The 16,856-nt window shown below is 42.0% G+C and overlaps 2 protein-coding genes across 2 annotated transcripts in view; both read right to left on the bottom strand.

Annotated features, from left to right (window-relative positions):
- Positions 1 to 3,115, bottom strand: part of neurl1b (neuralized E3 ubiquitin protein ligase 1B) — a 28,445-nt gene extending 25,330 nt beyond the window's left edge. Inside the window, exon 1 of the mRNA XM_086221347.1 lies at positions 2,984 to 3,115. Within this exon, the coding sequence (XP_086077473.1) occupies positions 2,984 to 3,074 (91 nt within the window). The 5' untranslated portion in view covers positions 3,075 to 3,115. The remainder of the gene's footprint in view (positions 1 to 2,983) is intronic.
- Positions 3,116 to 9,932: 6,817 nt separating this feature from the next.
- Positions 9,933 to 12,935, bottom strand: dusp1 (dual specificity phosphatase 1). Its single transcript, XM_086222585.1, has 4 exons — positions 12,338 to 12,935; positions 11,977 to 12,122; positions 11,655 to 11,874; positions 9,933 to 11,037 (listed from the first exon to the last, which is right to left on the bottom strand). Exons 1-4 carry the CDS (start codon positions 12,744 to 12,746, stop codon positions 10,682 to 10,684), a joined length of 1,131 nt encoding a protein of 376 aa, XP_086078711.1. The 5' UTR covers positions 12,747 to 12,935; the 3' UTR covers positions 9,933 to 10,681.
- Positions 12,936 to 16,856: the final 3,921 nt, after the last annotated feature.

Below are 16,856 nucleotides of genomic sequence, written 5' to 3'. Positions count from 1 at the left end.
CACATGTGCAAGCACTGGCCCTTCACATGGCTGTGCATCATATTTACAGTGCATCATGCTACCATGAGCTAAACTAAGATGAGGTGTAATCTAACAACAGACGAAACCATGATGAAGATAGATCCTTGTGTAACAGCGTGATCTGACATCCTACACGTCCTCCACTCCCATCTCGCTTTAAAACACTCTTTCGGCCCGATGGTATCAGATGATGCTGACATCATGGCTGTAAGAGGCAAACAACGCTGGCACAGAGCTCCGACACACGGTGGAGAATATGTAGCATTATTGCTCAAGGAAAGGCCATCCTGTAAATATAGGAGCAGTCCTTACAGGACATTACACAACTACACCTGTTGCTGCAGGGACTGAGTAAACAGCTGAGAGGATTTGTCAGGCTACGATGTTGCAAAGCGACAATGCATGTTCAGATATCGACACAAAGAAGCAGAGGAGAAATCATGAAAAATGTATTTACAATAATCCCCCAAAAAAGGTGATTTTATTTTTCAAAGCCAGAACTGCAGCCTGTCTTTGTGTTGGGGGAAGTATTACAGCACCGCCTAGTGTTGCATGTGTGCAAGTACCAGAATAAAATTTCTTAGATATGATTGTGTTTCTTAGGCATCCCAGATACCCCCCCCACACACACACACACACACACACACACGCACACCACTTTGCCTCACCAAGGAGCTGCTGCATGCTGTGTTTCTCAACCACTGGGGGAGGGACCCATGGGTGGGCTGTGAGTGCCCTCTAATGGGCTGCAATATGCTTTCAAATTGAAGCTCACTTTTTGAAAGGGGAATTTAAAAGTATTTCTTGTTAAGTACATAATTAAAAAAAAAAAAATCACGAACAGTAAACAACATATCCAAGCCACATAAATCTAATACAGGGACTCAACGTGGTTTATTATTCATTCTACAAATATCCATCTACGGTTTGTGTGAGATTCTCAGTTTGACGAGCTAACCACTAATATCAGGCTCTGGTGTAGAAAATAATGAATACATTTCTTGCTGCTCAAACCCTTAAACCTGGTTCTTTAAATTTTTTTTGTTATTATTATTATTATTATTATTATTATTATTACAGAACTCCCAATTGTATAACAAAAGGTGGTCTTGTTGGCTTTACATTTCAAATGGATTATCTGATAACAATAAAAAGCCAAAACAATTTGTGTGTGTGTGTGTGTGTGTGTGTGTGTGTATATATATTCTTTGATACTTGGATGTAGCTCAGGTCAGGAAATATTGTAAGTGGACAACCCACTCATATTAACATTATTTGCACCAATAGGCTGTCAGAAGACGTAACTCATTCCATATAAAACAATCTACCATTTATTTATTGAGAGTTTACGTGATGACAATGTGGTTTGTAATTCAAGCAAATGATGGATAAACTGAGAACTAAAAACTGGAAAGCAGCTGTTTTGACCCACCCAGCCCTGTTTGCATCGACCCATATATTATAGGGTTTGTTTTCAATTCCAGAAGTAAATAGCCTAACCTACTTTTCAGCAGGACAACAATAGAAAGGCATAAGTATTTATGGAAAAAGGGAAGAAACAGATAAGGGACAGTAAGAGGGCTAAGAAAGCTTGAAAAACATTCTGAATTATTTGCTTTCTTTGCCTCTGGATTATATTGGTGCTCGTCCAGCCATTTCCGTTTCTGTTCTCACAACCACTCTGTCTTTTTCCCACCACCGCCCCGACAGGGTCTGGGAAAGCTATGACATCATCACTAGGGGTCACCACAGAGCTTAAGTCAGCAACAAATCAGTGACAGACATTTCCGGTCTATTTATAGGACAAATAACATGATACAGCAGTGTGGGAGTCGGGATGGAGAACTGCAGAGAGACGCTTGGCGTTATGAGCCTTTAATAGCCTCATCAGCGCCATACAACCCTGGTTAGTCCTACAAAATCCTAATTTCGTGATGTGTCTAGCAAGAACGTTCCTCACAAGCCACAGTAATGTGACAGTAGCGCTTGTAAATGATAATATTACTTGTTATCTTGGTTTATGCAAGAAATGTAAGTTGTATTTCTGATTTTCCTGGTTGCTATGAGTATGTTTAGCCACAGGAGGGCGCAGTTTCCTCATCCTTGTGTGAAGTGGTGGATGCTTCTCCTCATGGAATTTACTTGAGACAAAGCAGTAACACTGGACCTCACAAATGTGCCCAAGCAGAAAAAATAAACCTGTGTGCTTGTAATCCTGCATTAGTTTGGAAAATAAGACGGCAGCATCGTGATATTTTGTCGGTGTTGTGATGTTACTTCAGTATCGTAATATTGTACGAATATTTGATAAAAAAAAGAAAAGATAGTATTATTTGATTTACATTGAAATTGTTAATGCAAAAAAAACATGAAACAGTGTATTACAATTTATATCTATACTGGTCACTTCTAGTCCCTATTTCTAAACTTTTACTTTTATTTTTTACAGTCAACTTTACATGTGATTCTTTTTTTTTAATGAACCCTCACAGCGCTGTATCTATAATATCAGTGGTTCTCAACATTGTGTGGAACTAATTCTTGTAACAGACCAGGGCAAATCAAAAATGAAAAAGGAAGACCCTAAAATAGTTTGGCTAATCTATAGATAATTACTAATCTGTTGGTATGTGTGGATTAGATACAACACGCTGTTTTACCGGTGAAAGCCCTGGAATTAAATAATTCAATATAACAGCCCACCCATGGGGCACACCCCAGTGGTTGAGAAACCCTGACCTAAATGGAATGACCTGATAATTATCTTAAACGTGACAAATGTAGCACTTAATCAATGTAGCTTGATCGTCTGGTACTTCTTAGGGTTAAATCAAATGAGATATGAATAAAGATACACAAGGCACAAAGCATGGAGAACAGAAAAGTATTTCTACTCCATCATTGTCATTTGGCTACAAGTGTAATAAAATGTGCCATATTTAAGACTTTAGGACTGACTCACCTTCTGCTCTCTGCTCAGGTTTCTTTCCTTTTTTGGAAACAGACAACAAAGTTGAGGGAATAAATGAGCTGGTGGACTGGTTGTTTCCCATGGTGTTTCCCAGTCGTGTTCCTGTAGAGACCAGAACAGCTGTCCTTGTAGTCGTCTGGTACAGTGTTGCCGCTCTCATCCTCATAGTGAGTCTTGTGTTTTTGTAGCAACAAATCCCGCCTGAAATTTGAAGGAGTGTAAACATGAGCACGTGGCTGCCGTTATCTTTTTCCCCTGCTCAGTAACCTTGAATGTCTGTGGTGATAGTGTGTGTGTGTGTGTGTGTGTGTGTGCGTGTGTGCGTGAGTGTGTGTGTGTGTGTTTTTGTGTATGTGTGTGTGTGTGTGTGTGTCTGTGTGTGTGCATGATTTGGCTCCACACAGTTAACCGTTGGTTGTGTTCCGTTACTGCAGTGTGCCGTTTCTAAGTCAGGTGAGGTTCTCGTGAAATGATCTTGTCCTTGAGAGGTCGTAATATTTGGGGAGGAAAATACCAACTCAAGAATATCAACTGTGAAGAAAGTCAAAAGTGAAGAAACGGATTAAATATTTTTACTTAAATTCAAATGACACATTTTAGCATTAGCTACACAGCTTTATACAGCTTACATACCAGCTTTTTACAATCCATCATCTTCAGTAATGCTCAAATAAGCAGAGTACAGTGGAGGTATTGATATATCTCAGCATTGCACCCTTTAATACCTCAGTTGTTACATTTGTGTTGTGCATGCTGGCATTAATCCAAATATCTCTCTAAAAAAAGACATCAATTCTTAAATTATGCACAATGTTTCATTCACGTGGTTTACTTTTAGGTGTCCTCTCATTCCTTAGTCTGTCCTTTGTTACAGTGACCTGGTGAAGCTCATTTGACATTAGACACTTATCAAAACAGCGACAGGGACCAGCTGAAAAAGCTCAACCAAAACTTGAATATACATAGAAACAGTCACGGTAAAGTTGTCTGGCGTGTTCCATTTCTGGTGTTGATGATGTGTGTTTACATGCAGTTTACAAACACATGCCAGTATAACCCCCCCCACACACACACACACACACACATACACACACATACACACACATACACTAGCAGTGTTACTGATTAACCCTCCTGTTCAAAAGTTGTTAAGTTTAGTTTTAACAGAATCACAAGAGTTTGACTGATAGCAGCTTCCCCTCAGCAGTTTTCAAGTACTGAAGAATTTGAGTGGTTGATTTGCCACAGTGTTAGGTCACTGACCTCCTCTCACACACCCTTTCAGTGTTTGAAAGGGGAAAGTCACATTATTTAAACACTAATAGTTAAAGTTTTCGGAAGGTTTTGCTACTCTCTCCCCTGGGTGGTGACATGCACAGAATCTTCCATATGATGGCGCTCATGTCTACAGAACTTTGTCACGGTCAGCCTGGAAAGGATCTTTCCTTTTGAGCTCCACGGAGCTCGTGTTCATCACATGACGGTTCATCTGGATCTGCTGTCCCCCTTCAGTCACAGAGCCCAGAGTCCAGGCTTGAACACAGAATCACAGCACATTCGTTCTCGGAAAAGTATTTGCGTGAGTAATGTTTGTGAATGTACTCGCTGCGGCACGCCTTGTGTTTATGGTCTTCATGAAACACTGTTAAATAGGACAAGAGGATGTAGATTCTGAGGAAAATATGGGTCAGGTCATCAACTCATATAGAATTAATAGTAGATATTAAGAGATATTTTTAGAAAAACAATGCATTTCTGCTGGTGGGAACTGCATTCTGTAAAAAAAAAATTCTCACACAAGAACATGTTATGTGGAATCCATAATTAAAATCCTATGACTTTTTGAATTATTATTGTTCTTGTGCTTTGTTTTCTTTAAAGACTGATCACAGATAAGTTACTAAACATACGAAAGAAACTGAGATTACAAATATATGACATACGTGAGGTGCATTTTTATACGGGAACCCATGAAAACCAAACATTGTTTATAAATTAACGAAGCACATACTTTGTGTAACGCTTGCGTTGCGCGAGGTTGTACCTAGAAGACGATCCTTCTCTTTATTACATGAAATAAGTTCTAGCTAAAATCAAGACGTGCTGTCTTTTTGTCTTTTTTTCTGATACCAAATTAAACGTATGCGTACTTCTCAGTGCTTGTCTCTAATTGAATAATTAACCTCTACATTGACTCAGAGTGTTTAATCATATCGAGGTCATGTGAGATCTTATAAGAGCAGCCTTTGTATCCATATGACTGGAAAGAGTCGTGGTTTGTCTTCAGGATGTCTGATGATGACTTTTGCACAAAGTCACCACATGGCTGAAGCAGGATTTATACTTCTTATGTCACTGCATTACTTTAGCAGTACTGAAAAGAAAATCTCCATATGCGTTGAAGGCATTTTCTGGTGGAGGGCTTTGCTGTTTCCAGGTGGCTGATGAAAGCCAGACAAACCAGCTCTCCATGCCGACTGTCAGCATTTCTATTGAAGCCATAACTGGAAACTTACTCCAGCTGTTATCTGTATATTTCCCACACTTAATTGAAACACTACTAATCAGGTCAGAGCTAAAAATTGTAAATGCTTTTGTGCATCTGTCAGCGTGCAGCGAGTGATTTATATCTGCTGGTGTATATGTTCTTTGGGTGTGACATCATCTAACCAGAGGGCAGCCGCTGTAGAAGACAGGATGCCAGACATTCCTTGAATGCTCCACACGGGATCTCACTTCTGCTTGTGAACCCTCCACCTCCAGCCAGTGGAAAAATACAGACTTTGTTCAGAGTCGGAGAGGTGAAGGAGGCTCTTGAGGGACTGATGGGAGGTGTGTTGGGATCTACATGATGCTTTTTTATAGGCCTTGGAGGCACAATATGTTTGGTAATTAGCAGAATATTATAGAGCTGCTTTTGTTGAAAGCCACAAACACAATGATGCGGCCTAAATGACACCTCAGGTCCGATATGTAGAGCTCACCAATAGATTTGGCCAAACGTAATGACCTGCATTCCTGAGCTTTACAAGTCCTTAGCTATCATGTAAGAGATCTGGCCTTTATCCTGGCTCCTGTCACGCAACAGAAGCTCGTCTGACTTCTTCTGCAGGCTTTCAGCTGAAGCTTTATCCTTGGATGTTAACTAGATTCTATCGCCATGGTTCAGTCTCGCTATTATCTTACATTCACAAGATGAGTGACGCAGTTCCAGCATTTTTTAAAGTATTTTTCGCTGAAGACAATGGACTCTACTGCAGTAAACTTCCTCGATGGCTCTCTCTGTGACATTTGTAACATCTGGCAAAACAGATTGTATTTAGAACTAATGAAGAGGTTAGGACAAGTTACAAAAAAGCAGCAGCCTGCTGAGGGCCTTCATCACAATCCTAATCCTTTTAGAGACTTACTGCAGGTGAGTATTCTGCCATGACATCAATGTGTGGACTAAATCTTCTCAGTCAGGATACTGTGTGTGAGAGGCTTAATCCAGTTTCTAGGTGTGATGAAGTGTGAGAGGTGTAATTGTGCTGCCAGTTCCAGTACGAAGACTGCCAGTTGCATTTACACTTCAGAACATCTAACAACAGGAAATGAGATTTTATTTGAGTGGGGTTGTGGGTAACAGAGAGGCCTTTGTTGTTCAGACTAATGCTGAAGAAAAATCTCCTGTCCAAGTCACATGTGTCATGCTTTTCATCTCAGACACTGCAAATCTGATGATTTAATTTACTTTGGTAAATCAGCCTTTTAAAAAACTCATGGAATTAATATAAATACTTTCTTGGTTTGGTGATTCTTAAAGGAATAAAGATGTTGATTAACAAAGATTTAACAATGACCTCATTTTTGCAATATGTCTAAAAACTAGACCGCACCAAGCTCTTATCATGTGCTGACATAAATGAGCCTGAGCAGGTTTCTTGATAACTGCTTTATGTTTGTAACCAGTCCCCAAAAGGTCGATGAAAGAAGAGCAGCCTGGCCCACTGATAAGCTTTTGAGAAGTTGAATCTGAGGAATTTGCTACACAACTGCCATGAATCACTGCTATCTTCTGAAAAATAAACAGCTTGCTGAACCAGTGCAGCTTGCAATACAAGTAAAACCAAACATCATTGATGTAAAGTGGAAATTTAAATAATTATGTCATGACCCAATAACAGCATGTACAGGGTAAAAAGTAGGGTCCTGAATTAGATCCCAGAGGGACACCACGGTGAAGAGGAGAGCTGCTGATGATCACCCACTGACGCCATGAAACATCTAAGGTGACCTATGAAGTTCAGATCCTGGGACACCCACTAACTCAGTCTGTTAAAATAACACTACCCATCATGTCAAAAACTACACTCTGAGGTCAACTGGGGGGGGGACCTCATCACTGCACTTTTGTTAGGTGGTGTATTCATTGAAAATGATTGCAGAAGCAATTCATAGATCAGAAAATGCACTTCATATACAATAATTGGACAAAATCATATTGACAAGGTTTTTATGGCAAACCCATGTAATGAGAGTATGGGGTGTAGTATGAGATAGGAATTCCAGCAGCTGAATGACGTGATTTCAAATGTAAATGTAACGAAGTCTTTCTTTTTTGGCCCCTTTACTTACTTAGTATTCCTCTGAATGCCACTACTTGTGTCAGAACAACATAAACAGAGGAGCGGATGATCATGTTGAACTATGAAAGAACAAGCCTGGTCATCGTGTTGACGTAACAGCACCTAATCTATCACACATCACACAACTCATGGTGCTACACGGAGACCACAAGACCTGAGAGCTTCAATAGACCGTTTTGTTATAGTTCTGCAACATGGTTGTGGTTGTTCATATGAAAGCAAATAAAATTCGATGTAAGTTTTTTTGGTTTCTGTTTTGTTGTTGTTGTTGTTGTTGTTGTCTATATTCGTGCTACCTCTCCTACACCGCCACACCCCCCCCCCCCCCCCATCTTCAGGATTTGAACTGAGCCGTGGAGAAAAAAACTTCTTCTTTCTCCCAATGAATTTTGATAATCTCGTCCCCTTGAAATTATTTAAAGCCATGTTAGAAGTCCACGTCCACAAATGCAACCATCTATTTTGAGTAATTTTTAGTCTCTTCATCATGTATTTTGCATTTGCATTTCCTCTTTGGATCTTGTTCATTTTTATTCATGCTGGAACTGGGCTGTCTTGGCCAGGTCTCCCCGGAGAGATAAGATTTACTTCTAAACAGGTTTCCTGGTTAAATAGTTGAACTTCTTTAACTGCTCTCTTTGTACCTTGCAATAAAGGAACACACTCAGAAATTCATGCTGTAAAAACTCCTGGCTCAAACGCCTACATGTGGAGATGAGGCTCTCACCGTATCAGTGAACCAATCAATAGTTTTTAGATGTATACTGGAATGTCTTTTGGCTCCAACAGCTAATGTTATGTGACAGGGTTCATCGCAAAAATGCCGTTCTTTATATCACACATTACTGGTGTGAAAGAAAAAAAAATCGAGAAAGTATGTGTGTGAGGATTTGATCCTTATGTAAAGAGGGAGGGCCGTTCCTTCGTGTCACGGCAGAAGAGTTTGACACGTTATATAACCATTGTTTCTTTGGGATTGTGTTAATTAAAATGACTTTGAAGTGAAGTCAGAGCCCAGCTGCTAAATCAAACATCCAATTGACAACATAGTGAAAATAGCAAATGACGTTATTGTCAATAGTGTGTGTTGATGACGTGCAGGATTAGAAAATGTCAGAGGCAAACGTTCACTTTTTGATGTGAATTAATCTTGATAACAAAAAAAAAAGGGGGGGGGGGACGACAAATAAACTGATATTGTTTCTCACTCCACACACACAAATTGTCTCACACACACTTGAAATAACAAAGCGCTAATGTCCCTGACCTGGCACATGACGAGGGCTTTTTCACCCAGCATCACCCTCATCAGATCATAAAAGATAGCTAACGACTTTCACACACATGCAGACAAACACACACGCACTCCTGCCAACAGAAAATCTAAAGATACAAAGACGGGTGGGCTGGTCGGGGGGGTTGCACATATGTCACCCAAACCACAGCCTGTCGGAGGGAGTTGGTGAGGTAATGAAAGAGTCTTTCATCACAAACACTGCTCATGTTTTCTTTCAGAGATGATTTTTTTTTCTGGTCCTCTGAAATAAAATGAGTCCATGTTTGGATTAATAATCTAGGGTCACCATTCGTTTGGAGCTCTGACAGTGAAGGCCTCAGGGTCTCATCATCGAAACAGGAAGGCTGTTTTGTTTTTTGTTTTTTTTTCTTTTTCTCACACCCCACCAGAGGTCACAGCCAATGTTTTGGCTAATTTGCAACCTAAACTTATTCCTTTCCCTTTCAGGGCCACCTCTGTCCCCACCTCTCACATAAGGCCGGAGCTTGACTGAGCCCTGAATGCTCTTTAGTAGTCACACTTTTCCCAAACGCCTTGCAGCTGCTCCTATTGTGGCCCGCAGAGGGGAGGGGGGTGGGGGTGGGGGGGCTCCTTGGCTGATTCTTTAAACCTCCTGCTGTCGGCCCCCAGTCTCAGATGGGTTCATACAGAGGGAGTGTGGCCAAAACAATGGGGAACGCCATGACATCATGCTTCTTATGAGGGCAAAATCTCCATGCAGATAAGATGACGGGATTCCATCACTGGAAGCGGAACAGGAGGAGCGAACAAAGAGGGCCAGTTGGTCGGTTCTGTTCAGCTTTGTTTTGGTCTGTGGTAAAAGATTGCTCCTTTGGGTCCTCAGGTTTTATGGTGACATGATGTAATGGCCATTAATATGCATAATAGTCACCAAAATATTGGAACTAAACTTTCTTTGGTAAAATAATTATTACTGTGTGTTTTGTTGTAAGTATGGATGTTTATTTATGTCCTGAGTGGAGCGTCTTTACTGTACACGCACAAAAACATGAGGATGGCAAACTGAGTGTAATCAAATGAGATTTATTCAAAAAAGGTATAAAAACATTTAAAATGAACATATGCAAAAATAGATATGATAAAGAAATATATTACTTTAGTTCAATAAATATGTCAGATCGCAGTCAAATAAAAGACTACCTGACCCCATGAGAGTACTTCTTGGGTTCTGTCAGTCTCTGAGCTGTAGTACACAGTACACAAACATGAGGTATTTAATGGTCACTTTCCCCGTCGCGTCAGGATCGTCGTGATGTCTAGAAAGGCAGGTGTTTGCATTTGAATTGGCAACCACATCTACACTGAGAAGAAGGGGATACATTCATTGTTCTTCAAATGAAGAGTAACTTCCATGCTTCCTTTAACCAGCGCCGGAAGCAACGTGGAGACTTTTAAGATTCCTGAGACAACTGGTAGCACTTTATATGATTGTGATTATCAAAAGCTGTTGCCTACATGAAAAAAAAAAACTAAATAAAAAGTCAGTCTTTTGAATAATGATTATTCAGAGACTTCCTCTCCAGAAATAACCTCAGCGATCATTTCCCAAGTCATCTAAGATGAAAACTTTCACATTCTTACGCATCAATACTGCCTGGTAGTTCGCCACCCAATCTCCCCTGAAATGATAACGTAGCTATTTGACCAGAAGACGGCGGTGATACCAGCATCACCGCAACATCGGTCCTCTTAGCAGAGTCACTTTATTCAGTTCAAGTCCAAACTTAAGTCCCTCCATCATCCTCAGCAGCTCGGGGAGGTGGTGATGGGACTATGGAGGAAGGAGAGCTGGCCGGCAGAGGTGTGGACAGGGATGGAAACGGGGAAGTTGAAGACGGTGCTGCTGCTGCCGATAGCCGGGCTGCCGGCCTCGGATGAGCAGGAGGACGAGGCCAGGACTTGGGACTCGAACTGGAGGAGCTGACCCATGAAGCTGAAGTTGGGGGAGATGATGCTGCGACGCTGCTTGACGAACTCGAAGGCCTCATCCAGCTTGACTCGGTTGGTGCGCATGAGGTAGGCCAGGCAAATGGTGGCAGAGCGGGAGATGCCGGCTTGACAGTGCACAAACACACGTCCACCTTTATTTCTCACCGAGTCTGTGGAGGAGGAGGGAGGGGTACAAGTTTAGTGCACTGTAAACAACGACTGAGGTGATGAAATATATTAGCATAGACAGGAAAAGAACACACACTTTCAGTGACTATTTCAATTGAACGGCTCTCATTAAGACACAGGAACCCATTAATAGGGGTGTAAGTCTAGGGGGGCTGTTCCCAAAGGAGGCAGTGGGTATGGACAAAGGAGGGGAACAGACCCCCGCTGGGGCGTATTGATCTGGCAGGAAGGCTGACAGTGAGTGAGGAGAAATCGCCTTTTGTTCCCCCCAGAACAAAGAATGGCGCGGAGGGAGCCATTCAGCAGGCCCTGCCACCACAAAACTAGTTTGGAGCCTCGCAATTCATTAAAAGGGGGGCATCCCAACTCCTTTCTACACTCCAGGGCTGATGATGTAACCACCATTGTTTTGGAGACCAGAGGCTGCACTGAACCAGCTGGTCGGTTTTGGAGGGAACTTTTTAAAATTTAAATCTGGAAGTCAAACAGTGAGGCAAGAGGGGGGGGGGGGGGTGGTAGCTGGCTGTGAGCGGGCTCGGGCCTAACAGCTGTGACAGACACTCACTCTCAAAGGGAGAAGAAAAAAAAAAGTACCCACCGATAAACTCTATCGCCTCGTTGAACCAGGAGCTGATATCGGCTTTGTGGTTGTCCTCCACTGGGATGCTCTTATAGAGATAAGAGTCCTCGAAGTGGTTGGGGCAGTTAGCAGAGACGTTGATAAGAGCGGTGATCCCAAGCATGTCCAGCATGTCTTTTCTGGAGGCATGGTAGGCGCTGCCGAGGTAGAGGAAGGGCAAGATCTCCACTGGACCCCCCTACACAAGAGGAAAAACAAACAACTTTAAGTAAAAAAAAAAAAAAAAAATAAAAAAAAGAAGTTAAAGGGAAAGAATCCAGAAAGTATTCAAGCTACTAACCTGGTCATACAGAGGGGTGTTGCAGGGGCTGCAGCTTTGGTCAGCACTCTCAGGGTGACTGGAGCTTAGAGGCAAACTGAGCCCCTGGGAAGGAGAAGGCTTGGTACACAACTCAGGATACGCCGACGAAAACGTGTCAAATCCGCCTGGAGGGAAAAAAAAGGGAAGGCAGAGATAAACGATCAGATGACACAAAGGCACAAAGACCAGTTCATGAGCAGCAGAGAGGTGACAACTGCTAGCGGGGGCTATTTCGGTTGTTGTTTACTACAGCACCAGCTGGTCCGTTGACAGCTGAAATCCACATTTGTTGCCTCGTTGTTCGGATACAGTTTCACACTACAACCCCACTTGTTCTTACCTTTGAGTATAAACACGCTCGCTCCACTGGGGTCGCGGCACAAGGCGGTGACAGCGAGCGTCAGAGTCCCGTCCTTCTTGGCCTGGCTCAGGTCAGCGCTGTGGTCGTCCAGGAGAACTACAGACTGGTAATCCCCGGACAGAAGCCGGTTTCTCGTGTCCTCGTTGGGGACGATATGCTCGAGTCCTAGTCCCCCCCTGGCTCTCCGGCGCACGATGGTGCTGAAGCGCACGTTGGTGGAGCCGGGGATGTGGGACGCGTTAAAGGACAGGAACGAGCGGCAGTCCAGCACCAGGCAGCACGGGACGTCGCCCTCCAACAAAGCACTGAGGGACGCGCAGTCGATGGTGGGAACCTCCATTATGACCATAGTAGAGCGGCGGGATAGAAATGTTAAATCCAAATACATAAAGCTTGAATGAAAAGGTCTGAGTGTTAAAAGTTTCTCCCAAACTATTGGAAGCGACGAGTCCTTTGTTCCGGTTAGAAGAGTTTGCTTGAAGAGGAAAAAGTTGGTTCTTCCCTCTCCTCGAGTGTATCCGGTTCTTCTTTTCAGAGTTTAAACAATGACAGTGAGTACTTTCTGCCTGTGAGCGGCGCGAGGAGGGTTTATATACAACCAGCGGTTGTGAATGAGAGACCGCTGACGTCAGACGCCCGCCCCTCGTGGCGCTCCGCCAATCCTACTGACGTCACGCGCCAGTGTTCCGGAGCACGCGCTTTTTTTTCTTTTTCTTCTTCAAGCGCGCAACACGTGCGCGGGCACGAGGTGTATGAAAACTTTCTTTATTTCTTCCTCTTTGACTCGTCTCCCTGCACCGTCTGCCAGAACACCTCCCCGGCCTCGGACCCAGAACAGAGTACAGACAGTACATCCCACCCCCAGAGGGATGGTACAGGTCACCTTGGTCCTTTAGTGAGAATGATGGAATCAACTGAACCCTCACTTGGACCAGGGAAACCTCAAAATGAACCACTGATGTGTAGATTATTCTTATAACAAAGATCCCAAGTCATACTGAAGCATTTTGTGAATGCCAGCAACTGTCCCTTCAGCTCAACACTGCTAATTGTTTACCCGCCCGTGAATCAGCTCTTAGCCCATCAGGTGCAGTGCATCATTTCTGAAACTGTCGTGTACGTGGTCACAAACGGTACAAATGGACTTCATCGAGAGGAAATACCTTGCATTGTTTTTATATGCTTTGCTTAGTTAACCTTCTCAGACGGGCGCGTACTTTAGAATTTGAACACCGCAATTTGAGATGGAAGTACTTTCTTCTTAGCTTCATTTGCCTGCCTCACAAACATGACCTTGTTGCTGACATCATACTACAGCTGGATCTTTTTCGGTCCCGGACAAGTGACTGTCATGAAAGTTTAAATGTAGAAAGTCTACACTGTCACATGGATCACACTGAGGACGGCATCATTCCCACGTGAGCAAGCTGACTAAGCTTGCATTCTATAACGTGAACAACAAAATGCTATTGTGACTAAAGTTATTCCTTCTTATGAATTTTGCCCCTCCCTATGAAGTCACATCTTGGCTCGACGCCAGCCAATGGAGACGTGTCTTCAGTCTTTTACCGTGTTTCTCTTCCGTGAGACGCAAGTTTGTCACCATGGAAAAGAAAATTTTGAATTTGTGTGAAGTTCTGGATCTACGTGAGTATATTTTCTTCATGATAGAATTATTGTTTTTGGTCGTGGTGCGATAGTTTTGGTCTCAAAATGATTGACATTTTCAATTTTTTTTAGTTTCAAGCTGATCTTATTACAATCTATTTGCTTATGACCGGTCCCATTTCTCATGACATACATAGGTGGAGAAAAACATTATCATAATCCTGTATTGTGTTTATCCATTTATTCTGCTGAACAATAAAATTTACATTTTAAAGGTTTGGTTATATATTTCTTTGATTTTATAAGATGTGACATGAAGTCATTTCCTCGTGTAATAAAAGTCGACATGATCCTCTATTTGTTGATGTTCCCGCGTAACATTCGCTTTATGTGTTTTTATCCGCACGTCAGTCAATAAGGAATCTGCCAAATTTTCCATGATGTTAGTATTTAATTAGATTTCTATTTTGCCTCTTCACCAGAGAGTTGACAAATAACAAGATAATAAGTAAATATCTGACATGGGGGCCATAAAAGTTTATTCTTTGTTTTTATTAGTCAGAGGTACATAGTGTTCAATGCCCCGAGAGCAAAGGCTAACCATAAAAGTTAATCACTGTATAGAAATCTGAAGTCCAGTAAATTTCCACACGCTGAGAAACAAAACAGGGGTCTACCAGGAAGACGGCAGCAGGTGGGTCTTTTTTTTTTTTTTTTTTTTTTTTGCCCCGTCAGTTTTATTTCATCTCTCAAACAGATGTGACGGCTCTTCTCCAAAATAAGAGCATCTACAGTATCTCATTACAAACACCATGGAAAACCCTTTTGATTTGTGACTTGCTGACTAAGAGTGACAACTTTCCTGCCTCATAATCAGGAAGGAGGCTTGTAATTGACAGGAAGCTGTCGTCAAGTCCTGAAACTACAAACCAAAGACACGCTGGGGTTGTTTGTTGTTTGTGAAACAGGTTTTTACCAGACAGACAAAATGCTGTTGGAGTTTCAGTCAAAGGTTATGTCACCATCCATGTCATTCGTATTTAAATGTTTTTTTTTTTTTTTAAATAAATCATTTTCAAGGGTCTGGAACGACAACAGAACAATCATAACAATTTCTGTTAAAATCCTCAAAAATGTCGGCTTTGTTTAGTCTTTAAAAGAATACAGTGAATATTTGAAATTCACCTGATTATAGTCATTCATAAAAGTGATGACAACAATAAACCTTATCTTCTGGTTTTATCCTTTATTTTTTAATGGGTTTTTTTTGGAAAGGAGTTCTGATGATTATAAAGTTCATGATTATTGTTATAGCACTGCAACCCTTCAGAGTGCTTTACGAGACAGAATGAAAAAAGATAATGACGAAACAACTAAAAACATAAAATGCCGTTCCTCTATGAGATAAAATTTGATTTCTGCAACAGAGAAACAATTATAATGAAGAGAGCGGAATAAAAAGTGTTCGTTAATAAAAAATAAATAAATGAATCAATGTTTTCATCAAGTATTGAAATTTTAAATCGAAGAAATTGGAAAGAACAATGAATTTAGTGTCAGGAAATGATCGCAATCACCGCTTTTGTAGCTTCCATCCATAGATTTCTTATATGTTTTCACCAAAATGAGTCGACGCCGGCGAGTCTCAGGTAGAAAATTTGACTCATTTATTTCAGTTCCCAGGATCGTGCTGACATATAGAACGTGACCTCGTTCTCACTTCCGCGTCATCTCAACAGGAGAGGAGGTGAATCCACATCCATAACCATTTTGACCCTGTTTGACTTGAGAGCGGGGATGTGTTCTGTGTGAAAAGCAGAGGTGGGTTGGGAGGGGGGGGGGGGGGGTAGACTTACAGCCAGAAACGTAACCGATCGCAATACAGTGCAAAAACTCTCCAGCCGGTTGAACCTAACACTCCTGTGAGATGAGTCAACTATGAGGCACATGCCACAAAGCAGGAATGTTACACACTACACAGGGGAGGGGGGAGGGTCTGACGGGCCTCTGAAAACAGCCTGTACCCAAACATTTTGTCCTCACTGTAAATGCGTATTTCCCTCAAGTCATGAGATGATGTGCTTTGTGTGTGTGTGTGTGTGTGTGTGTGGGGGGGGGGGGGGGTTTGAAAGACATTAGACACTTGAGCGTGAATGAGCAGATGCAGAGCAACCCAAAACAAAAACGGCCTTTTGAAGCAGTTGTGAAATTGGTGCTCTCAAAAACATTCCAAAAACATTCTGCCATGCGGACCAAAGCCGTGTGTCCCTGATGCCTACGTTTGTCATGAAAGGTAGAAAAGTTCCAAAACATTCACGTTAGAAGGTTACAAAAAATAAACAAACAAACAAAAACCTTGGCATCATCAAATTTTTCTCCCAGAATAGGACTTCAAGTACTTGGGTTTTTGCCATGTACGACACGTGACAAAATATTGAAACTGAAGACAGAAAATCAAGCCATGTTGTTTTGATTAATTCCCACAATCACAAACCTCAACCTACAGAAGCTTTTGTAAAAAGGGAAGTGAAACAGAGACGGACAGTTCAGTGTTTCCTTTGGTCCCAACTTTCCGTCAGTTGATGTCATCCAAGCCCGTTTACTGTCATTGTCACTACTGGCAGCAGCTGAGCCATCAGTGGGAAAACACAGGGCCTGTCCGACCACTGCCAAGCAGCAACACGCTCCTGATACCAGCCAGATATATTCTGTTTCATTAAGAAGTTGCTTAACTGACGGAGTTTGTGGATTTTCTTCTTCAAAACCAGGACATGTAACTCTCTGTTTCTGTTTGGGGATTTTAAAAATAACCACAAACCCCTTTCTAATGGATGGCATAATAATATGTGGAGTTTATGGTGATGATGATGAGTCTCTATCGTGTCTTGAG

This window comes from Aulostomus chinensis, chromosome 13 (assembly GCF_037954235.1).
Source record: "Aulostomus chinensis isolate RoL2024-O1b breed Wild chromosome 13, RoL_Achi_v1.0, whole genome shotgun sequence".
Classification (NCBI taxonomy): Eukaryota; Metazoa; Chordata; class Actinopteri; order Syngnathiformes; family Aulostomidae; genus Aulostomus; species Aulostomus chinensis.
The sequence above is the reverse complement of the archived record's forward strand: the minus strand, read 5'-3'. Positions and strand labels throughout refer to the sequence as shown.

What these genes read in the sequence shown, in the direction of transcription:
- dusp1 (XM_086222585.1), bottom strand. Translation starts at nt 12,746, where the DNA reads ATGTATTTGGATTTAACATTTCTATCCCGCCGCTCTACTATGGTCATA. An exon ending in GAGCGTGTTTATACTCAAAG is followed by an intron (nt 12,123 to 12,337) that starts GTAAGAACAAGT and finishes TTTTCCCTCCAG; the next exon opens with GCGGATTTGACACGTTTTCG. An exon ending in ACACCCCTCTGTATGACCAG is followed by an intron (nt 11,875 to 11,976) that starts GTTAGTAGCTTG and finishes CCTCTTGTGTAG; the next exon opens with GGGGGTCCAGTGGAGATCTT.